We start from the raw sequence: 9,585 nt of genomic DNA, 5'->3' as shown, positions 1-9,585 counted from the left end.
TATAAATATAAACAATGTTTATATACATTTAACGGAGCGTGGTGTAAAATGAAAACATCAAGAACAAACGTGAATAAAATATAAATTAAAAGGAAAAAGGAAAAATTAAAAATTAAAATTAGATATAAAAAGGAAAAATTAAAATTAAAAATTAAAATAAACATATATATAAATATAAATATAGATATAAATATAAAATCAAATATGATAATAAAAATGAACATTATGAAATAAATATAATCATTAATGAAATGAATAATAATTTCACCATTTCTCATCATGCATTCGACCCAAGGTCCCGTGAACTAAAATCTATACGGTATCCTTTGTAGTCTGAATTCACTGAATTAACTAAAATCAATAACTTTGATTATTAACCGATGGTTAACACCACGGTGTGAAAAAAGCTTTGTTTTGCTAATAATTTATGCATAATATTAGTTCATGAATGTTTAGCGTAAAATCTGCTTTAAGACATCGCATTTTAGTTCTGCTTACGTACTTCAAGACTATAAGCAAATGAGGTAAGTAGATGTGTTGGTGTCATTAAGTATAATCGGAATTTTAGCGATTGTGTAATATTTAGAGAATAAAGGTATTGTTTTTAGCCGCTTGAATTTATACATTTTAATTTTAAGGCCATCCAGATAACCAACATGAAAAGGCGTTGCGTCAGAACACTCTTCGTTGTCATCTTTTGCCTCGTAATTGCATGGCAATTATGTCTTTTTATCATCAATGAATCAGACTTGGGATCTGATGGCGATGGCTTACATCAAAGGCTACATAAAATCGTTATCAAGCCAGATGAAGAACGTGTTACAGAAGAAACAAATAAGAACGAAGAAGAAGTAAAGGATGACCATTTTGATAAAGTGGTACCAGATAAGATTAGGAAGATAAGACCAAAAGCGTTCCCGAGGAATTCCTTTATCTCTCCATTTCATAAACATTGGGATGTCAATTGTTCCGAGATTTTAGGTGGTGACAATCAGATTGTAAGAGAAACTACAACAATGCTGGACCAGCTTCGAGATAAAGATGGATCCTTACCCATACCTACAGATGAAGAGGTTAGTATTAGACTTTGATCTTGGTCATGATCCTCTTCAACATCGTTGTCGTCTTCGTCTCTTTCCTCCTCCTTCTCTTGTTCTCTTCTTGTTCCTCTTCCTCTATGTTCTCTTTCTTCTGCTTTCTTCCCCTCTTCATCTCCTCTTTCTTGTTTTTCTCCTTGCTCCTCTTCCTTCTCCTTTTTGACTTACTCGACGATTCCGGGGATACTGACATGTAAAGGCGCTTCACTAGATACAAAAGTTTCGTTCATAATCCTCCATTTTTTGCCGGGAAATCAGTTCTTCTGCTCCTGACATCCGCGCCAATCCAATATGCAAGTTAAGTTTATCCGGGGACCGACTAAAAACTCTAATACTCATTTCACTGATATTGTAGTTGTCAAAATTATACGATCACGGTTTTGACGAGTACGTCGTGGCTAGCTATTAAAAAACGTGTTTTGCATGATATCTGTAGATTGTTTTCTGTAATCTCTATTTTTAGATAGAGAAGTGGATGGATGATTGCCGCGAATTTACAGGAAAACGACACTATCTAGAAACACCATTGTCAGACGAAGAAGAAGAGTATCCTGTAGCATTTATCATTACTACTCATAAAGAAGTCGTCCAGGTAGTGTCTTCCTTATTTTACTTTGATAACATTTTCTTAACTGAAGATAGTAACGTAACCCTTAGGAAGCCAGACGTAAGAGAATCTTATGTGTGTAGAAATTCCTCTCTTGTTACGATATTTCGCACTTTGACTGGACATGCTCGAGAAGTAGGCATACACGCAGAACGCTAGTCAGTCGATGGCTAGCTATGATCGAATTCGGTGTTGAAATTGGCAACATTTCACTTCATAATTAATTTTCTCGGCCAAATGAAAAGCAAACATTTTAATTTCTTCGGTAAATGTCAGAAAACAACTACAATGCTTGGTTCTGTATTTCTTTTCAAACCCTGGTGTTAAACTTATGAGTGAAATTTAGGCTTCTAGTGTAAGATTTTCGCTCGTCGCTTTCGCATCTATACTTATCACAGCGATAGCGATTCCAGACGACAATTAAATATTCAATGCCACAAAATACATTTTAGAATATCCATTGCTATCAATAATCATTACTTTGATTAATTAATCACCGAAAGTTAGTAATCGAGAAAGGTATATTATTTAACCAAATAATATATCCAGATGATAAGAAACGATTGGTTAAATCATTCACGTGTCAAGCGATTTTGCTCGAAAGTTGAGATTTCTTCAACTCGCCAAACCGATGTCGTTTTGGCCTCAGCGATTTGTATCGTTTGATCGGCTTGACGCTCCGAAAAGGAGAAGTAAACACTGAGCATGCGCGAGAAGTGCTTTTCTACAAAAGCTATCGAGTATAAATTCATATTTACTTTCTCCTTTCTAATACAGGTAGAGCGTCTATTACGATCAATTTACCAACCACAGAATGTGTATTACAATACAATACAATAAACGGAATTTATATAGGGCCTTAGCATAAGTATGAACAAAGCGCTTTACAATGATCTTAAAAGTACAACTTACACTACATCTTAGGCTACACTTAATGTACAACTTAATTAAAAATAAAAAACTTAGTTTGGAAACAAATAGGTTTTCAGGTTAGATTTAAAAGTGGCCAGACTATGTGAAGTACGAAGTTTTAAAGGTAATTTGTTCCAGAGAGCTGGCACAGAATTGCAGAAGGCATTATTCCCATATGTTGTGTGAGTTCTTTTACATTCAAGCAGACTGCCATCAGCATGTGATCGTAGGAACATACCATCAGAAAATGTGTGAGATTTTAGGAGATTTTGTATGTACAGTGGTGTTGTTTCATGTCTACTTTTATAAGCGAATGTGAGTAGTTTGTAGGTAATACGCTCATTTATTGGAAGCCAGTGAAGCTCTTTCAGCAGAGGAGTGGTGTGTTCCATACGGTTTGCCTTGAAAACAAGTCTGGCAGCTCTGTTTTGTATCTTTTGTAGTTTTTGTGTGTTTTTACAGTTGTTCCATATAATAAAGAGTTACAATAATCAATTCGAGAAATAACAAGTGAGCGGACAGCATGGTTGCAAGTATCTTTATCAATATAACAGCGAATGCGTCCTATATTACGAAGATGATAATTTAAAGAGCGAGAGACAGCAGATATTTGAGATGACATAGACATGGTTGAATCAAAAAGAACTCCAAGGTTGCGTACAGAATCAGATGGTTTGATAATTGTTCCACATACATTAAGAGTTGGTTCATATATATATTTCAAATTATATGCAGAGCTAGCAACAAAGAATTCGGTTTTATCTTCATTCAGTTTAAGCTTATTTACATTCATCCAATTCTTGATTTCAGCAATACATGATTCGAATTTGAAAAGAGCAGTTACACTATCTCCAGGTATGCGGGGATTAAATTCTGTATATATTTGCGTATCATCTGCGTATATGTGATAGTTCAATCTGTGTTTCTGGATAATTTTTCCAAGTGGGTATGTGTAGTAGCTAAACATCCCAGGACCTACCACTGATCCCTGGGGTAGGCCAAATTCCATTGTTTGAGTTTTAGAAAAATCACCACCTATACCAACTTGGCTATTGCGTCCTTTGAGGTAGGAGAGTATCCAGGATCGCACGGCTCCATTAATGCCAAGAGATTTTTCAAGTCTATCATTCAAAATATCAAAATCAATAGTGTCAAAAGCTGCACTTAGATCTAATAATACAAGATAAACCGCTTTTTTGTTGTCCAGTGCACATAGAATATCATTTTTCACTTTCAGAAGAGCAGTTTCTGTTCCATGATTAGGCTTGTAAGCAGATTGGTAAGGCTCCAGCAAACAATTTGTAGACATATGGGAAAACATCTGTGACATAACACATTTTTCCATAATTTTTGAAAAACATTTAATATTGGAGACAGGTCTATAATTTTTAAGTTCATTGGGATCCAGGGTTGCTTTCTTTATGATAGGGGTGACAATAGCTTGTTTCAAGGAGTTGGGAAAAGTGCCAGACTTTAGTGATATGTTAATAACTGTAGTTAAGGTGGGAATAATTGATGACATGCATTGCTTGAGTAGCCAGGTTGGAATAACGTCAAGAGAACAATTCTTATTTGGTAACTTGCATATAATTTTTCTGACGATTTCTTCCTCTACCAAATTAAATTCTTGCATTGACTGTATTTGATTGAGTTCTTGAACTTCTGTATGTATTCGGATGTTATTACCATTTTTGTCCAGATTATTTCGGATTTTGACAATCTTGTTTTTGAAGAAGTCGGCAAACGAATCGCTAAGTTCTTTATATATGAGTCACATGATGGTAGAACTTTGGCACCCTTATTGAGAAGTTTATTTATAATTTGAAAAACATGTTTGTTGTCAGCGGCTGCTAGTTGTTCATTATAATAAGATTTCTTGGCTTCATGTATGAGCTTATTTACAGACGTATGTTGTTCTTTATAGGCTTTTCGGTTTTCTTCAGTGTCATGTTTTTGCCATTTACGTTCTAGACGTCGGCGAATGCGACGTGCCTCTTTGATTTCATCATTGTACCAAGGTGATACTGGTCTTACTGTCCTGATTCGTGTTGTTGCTGGTGCATGTTTGTCAAGGACATTTTGTATGGTTTGTTCAAATAAGTCATAAGCAAAATCAGCATTCATGTTTTCATTTAGTTCAAGTTTTGACAAATCCAGATTCAGATCATTTATGAAAGATGGCATATCAATTGTTTTATATTTGCGAGATACAGATTTGATTTTCTGAATTGGTGGTTTCTTTTTGCACACATCGAAATGTATAACATAATGGTCAGAACTGAGACATTTGCGCACATTACAGTTCTTAATTACGAGGGCTGGTCAATAAGTTCCCGCAACTATGGTGTATCTCCGCTCATGCATGACTTGGATGGCTGTTACTTACGCTAAATTCAAGTTTGTACTTTTGTCTTTCAAAACGAATATGTATTAGCGATGCTGAATGCGTGATTACGTAATGACATTAGCATAAACACAATAGCGTATGGGCACTGCCTGATTTATGGTGAAAAGTAGTCAAGAAAATCTCGCGCCAATTTGAGGTATTGTTACATAATTCTAAATATCTCGAGAATAAAAGTATAGAATCTGGCACGGTTTTTGCAGCTTTATAGACCGATAACATAGGCATGATGCAGGACTCTTTTTAGACATATACCATTTTTATTAAATAAAAGAAATCGTGTTGAATATCTCCAATTTTGAGTAGGCTTGATCACCCATTGTTCTTTACATAATAAGAGATAGAAAGATTAATCGATGACAAAATTTAACCAATGGTACCTGGTTTGATTGGGTATCTACTGGGAGATCCCAGTGGTGAAAACATAAACATTTCTTTCTTATTGAACCCTTAATTTCAAAAGGTCTTGTTTTTGTAATTAAAGTAGCACACCATAGAGAGACTCTGGATTGAATAAGAAATTTGAATTTCGAAAGGTGTGTCTAATTTTAGCATAAGACTTGGTATAGTAATTCACTCACACAGCTACTGTTCCGCAAACCTTGTATTAGTCATATTTTTAGCGCGTTTTTGATGAATTTTACTTTTTCATACATTTTAGTACTTTCAATCATGCATACCATCAACGCATGCGCATATTTCTATTTTTGTTGCAACAAATTCTATTGTCCTGACTATGATCTCTAATACCATACCAATAACCATATTTGGTTTTGTTTTATTTTGGAGATAATTTGAATTCTTTCTCCTGCCGTGTGGGCTCTTTTTCGCGATTTTCACACCATTTTTGCTTGTTGTTATAGGCCTATTTCTGGTGAAGTTCAAAGACGGTCCCTTTCCTCATCTGTTGACGGATACATTTCTTCTTTCACAATTATCAATTGAATATACTCAGATTACCTCATACCAAAAATAAGGCTTGTAAACTGCTTTGGTCCCTACTTCTGCTTCTTTTTATTACACGTTCCTCAAAGCCAATTCAAATTTCTCGCCAATGTTGACAATAATTGTCAGTGTACATATAGCAATGACTTTATGCAAATGAGATTACGTAATTAAAGGTACTCTGATACTAATTGTTGTGCGTTTTGAAAGACAAAGGTACAAACTTTATTGATCATAAGTAACAGTTATCTAAGTCATGCATGAGCGGAGATAAATAATGGTTGCGGGATATTATTGACCAACCCTCGTATATCATCATCAGACCTCGTTATAACCAAGTCAAGAGTATGACCTCGTTTGTGAGTTGGTTCCAAAACATGTTGAGACATATTCAAACAAGATAAAATAGATATGAAAGATGCAACTTCAGATTTATTGCATTCACCCGGATGCCAAATCACCAGCAGCCTATCAAAGAGCTATACGAAAGCTTGCCTCTTGTTTTGACAATGTTTTTATCGCTTCGAAGGTAGAAAAGGTTGAATATTACGGTTTTACTAGATTATTAGCTGATATTAACTGTATGGCAGATTTAGTTCAACATCATGTGAAATGGAAATACGTAATCAATCTATGTGGTCAAGATTTTCCTCTGAAAACCAATTTAGAGATTGTACACCAATTGAAAGCTCATAATGGCCATAATGACATCAATGGTATCATCCCACCACCGTACATTGTGCCAAGAATTAAATATCCACCACCTTATAACCTCACCGCATACTTCGGGAACGCGTACTACGCAGCTACGCATGAATTTGTTGATTTTGTTATTCACGATAAAATAGCGATAGATTCATTAAAGTGGGCGAGAGATGTCTGGAGTCCGGATGAACATTATTGGGTGACACTCCAGAGGGCGCTTTACACTCCTGGAGGATATCCAAATGGAACGTGGGATTCAAACGTGCGGTTTATCAAATGGGGAGATAACCGCAAGATCCCTAAATGTCGAGGGAAAGGGAAATATGTAAGGGCAATATGTGTGTTTGGTGTTGGTTATCTAGAGTATCTTCATCGCCAACCCTTTTTATTTGCTAATAAATTTTATTATTCGTATGATCCTATTGCGATACAATGCTTAGAAGAAATGCTGGATTATAGAACATGGCATCCTGAGCTGTCAGATCAGTTAGACGATTCCCCAAGGAAAGATTATGTCTGGCAAAGCTATGTACCACCCAAGAAAAACGATTTACAATTATGATCAAATCCAGTGGCATAGCCAGGATTTTGGAACCGGGGACCATAACTTGTAAATGTACCGAAGAAAATATTTTTGCCGAAGGAAGTTGAAAAAAAAAAAAAAAGTGAAGAGCAAAAAAATAAAATAAAAGGATAATAGGCGCTAGCAACCTAAAAACGAACATGTTTAGGTATAATTGCGTTTGTTTCACACAACTGAAAAGCTTTTTTACCATTTTCAGCCTCTTTTTCTGTAATGATTCTATTTCAGGTAAAGAAATTGTAAATTGCCTATTGTGCACCTGTTTGCCTATTTTTCACCAACACCTTTCGTGAACCGACAGCCTTACACAAACCGACGGCTCGCGTTTATAAAGCTCCCGCCACATCACAATAAGACTATTGAACAGTGTAGTGGTTGCATGGTGTTCACTCAAGCATTAAGATATACCAGTCCCTTGCCTTTGTTGATAAACATTGAGGTCAACTCATCTATACTGGCATAGATCAATTCTTGGATTCGGCAACAGCTATTAGCATGTGACCCATTGTTATGTAAATAGCGTATTGTTATTTAAATTTGCGTCCTGACTTATAAGTTATAGCGGGCGGTAGTCATGTTATGCAGACGGGGCTTGCATCCATGCCAAATTGATCAGTGAATACGTATTATCACTTATTTGTATTAACTATAAGCTGCAGTGACGTAACTAGGGCTGGTAGCGCCCGGGGCAAGAAACAAAATTGGCACCCCTCGACCCTACCCCCCCCCCTCCGAGAATATCTTAGAAAATTTGGACAAATAAGTCCTACCACTAATTAATGTTGGTTACTAGAAGTTGAATATCGGGCTTAAAATGTTCTTTTTATGTGCTGAAATGCGCGCAAATTTTGACTTTGGAGGCATGGAGGGGCGTAGAATCTATGCTGAATTGGTCAATTTGGCGCCCCCTAAGGGTGGCGCCCGGAGCACGTTGCCGTCCCCTAGTTGCACCACCACTGATAAGCTGGTATATTTCGTATACCATTTAGTTATAAAAATAAAACCCAAATATTAAATGTATCAAGTGTACAAACTTTGTGAGATTTACATGCCTTTTTATCGTCTGAGGCGACTGAAACTACAGCTGAAGCTAGTTGGTGATACAACGGTGGCCGCACCCGGCTGCGTCATAGAATCCTAATCCAATAATATTGCTTTTTATCAAATACATTTGAAGCAGGGAGAGCTCTGAAGAAGGGAGACAATAAAACTGCTAAGGAGCTGAAGAAAGATTCTCATAAGCGTATTAGATTACATAACAAAGCAAGGAAGTTGGAACTTTGAAAACTGGAGGATGCCTCAAGCAGCAAAGCTCACAATAATTTTAGAACGAATCGACACCAGTTTGCTAAGAAACTTCTCAACCAGGATACAAATAGAAACCCAACATTTCAGAAACCTGCTGCAGAAAAGTACTTCAATTCTGTCAACAATGATAAGAAACGTGGCTACAAGTATCACCCACTGAAAGGGATGAAAAGACCGCCATGTCCTAAACAACCCTTCAATACCAAACCCCCAAGTCTCACAGAACTGATCAATTATCTTATGAAACGAAGAAACTCCAGCGCTCCAGGAATCAATCGCATGCCTTACTTAGTGTGGAAGAAGTGCCCTAAAACAACAGAACTCCTCCACGAAGTAATCTGCAACATGGAGAACGGGTGACATTCCGATGAGTTGGCGGGTGGGAGAAACCATTCATATTTCCAAAGATGAAAATACATCTGAACCTGCCAACTTCAGACCAATCACAATCAAGAATACAAGTGGTAATCTTGGAATGGGACTCCTAGCTCAGAGGACGATAAGCTACCTGACTGAGAATGAATATATTGACAAATCCATCCAGAAAGGGTTCATGGAGAAAATATCAGGACGTGTAGAACATACTGAGGCACTTTCCGAGATACTCCAAGGCGCCAAAAAGAATGGAAAACCGATTGTGACAACGTGGCTTGACCTACAAAATGCATATGGTACCGTGCCACACAACCTCATCTAGTTTGCATTAGATTGGTACCATGTTCCCGACCACATCAGGAAGATGATCTTTAACTACTATGATGAAAGCTACATCTATGTAAAGACTAAGGAATGGGCAACAGATTGGATATACACTGCAGCATAAGAGCCAACCGTTGTTAATCCGTGATGAATCCACACTTTTACTGTAGCGTATACGCGAACGCGAGCGAGACTACGCGTTACGCGAGTGCGCGTAAAATTCGTCATGCCTGGAACCTTTATGCGTATGCAAGCTTACAAGTTGAATTCAGTATTTTTAAGGTAGCGGCTAAACTTTGCCTATTTATTCTATAGTTTTATTGCT

At 36.8% G+C, this 9,585-nt stretch overlaps 2 protein-coding genes across 2 annotated transcripts; both read left to right on the top strand.

The window, feature by feature from the left end:
* The first annotated feature begins 656 nt into the window (after positions 1-656).
* On the top strand, positions 657-7,232 carry LOC140142505 (N-acetyllactosaminide beta-1,6-N-acetylglucosaminyl-transferase-like). The gene is made up of 4 exons (XM_072164493.1): positions 657-1,073; positions 1,561-1,689; positions 2,482-2,520; positions 6,396-7,232. Exons 1-4 carry the CDS (start codon positions 657-659, stop codon positions 7,230-7,232), a joined length of 1,422 nt encoding a protein of 473 aa, XP_072020594.1.
* Positions 7,233-8,928: 1,696 nt separating this feature from the next.
* On the top strand, positions 8,929-9,258 carry LOC140142496 (uncharacterized). The gene has a single exon (XM_072164485.1). It carries the CDS (start codon positions 8,929-8,931, stop codon positions 9,256-9,258), a length of 330 nt encoding a protein of 109 aa, XP_072020586.1.
* Positions 9,259-9,585: the final 327 nt, after the last annotated feature.

Source organism: Amphiura filiformis, chromosome 2, assembly GCF_039555335.1.
Source record: "Amphiura filiformis chromosome 2, Afil_fr2py, whole genome shotgun sequence".
Taxonomy (NCBI): Eukaryota; Metazoa; Echinodermata; class Ophiuroidea; order Amphilepidida; family Amphiuridae; genus Amphiura; species Amphiura filiformis.
The sequence above is the reverse complement of the archived record's forward strand: the minus strand, read 5'-3'. Positions and strand labels throughout refer to the sequence as shown.

Bases quoted from the DNA above. Each gene is read 5' to 3' on its own strand.
- LOC140142505 (XM_072164493.1), top strand. From the start codon at position 657: ATGAAAAGGCGTTGCGTCAGAACACTCTTCGTTGTCATCTTTTGCCTC. The intron at 1,074-1,560 runs GTTAGTATTAGA...CTCTATTTTTAG, and splicing joins CCATACCTACAGATGAAGAG to ATAGAGAAGTGGATGGATGA. The intron at 2,521-6,395 runs GTGTATTACAAT...ATGCAACTTCAG, and splicing joins CAATTTACCAACCACAGAAT to ATTTATTGCATTCACCCGGA.
- LOC140142496 (XM_072164485.1), top strand. From the start codon at position 8,929: ATGAGTTGGCGGGTGGGAGAAACCATTCATATTTCCAAAGATGAAAAT.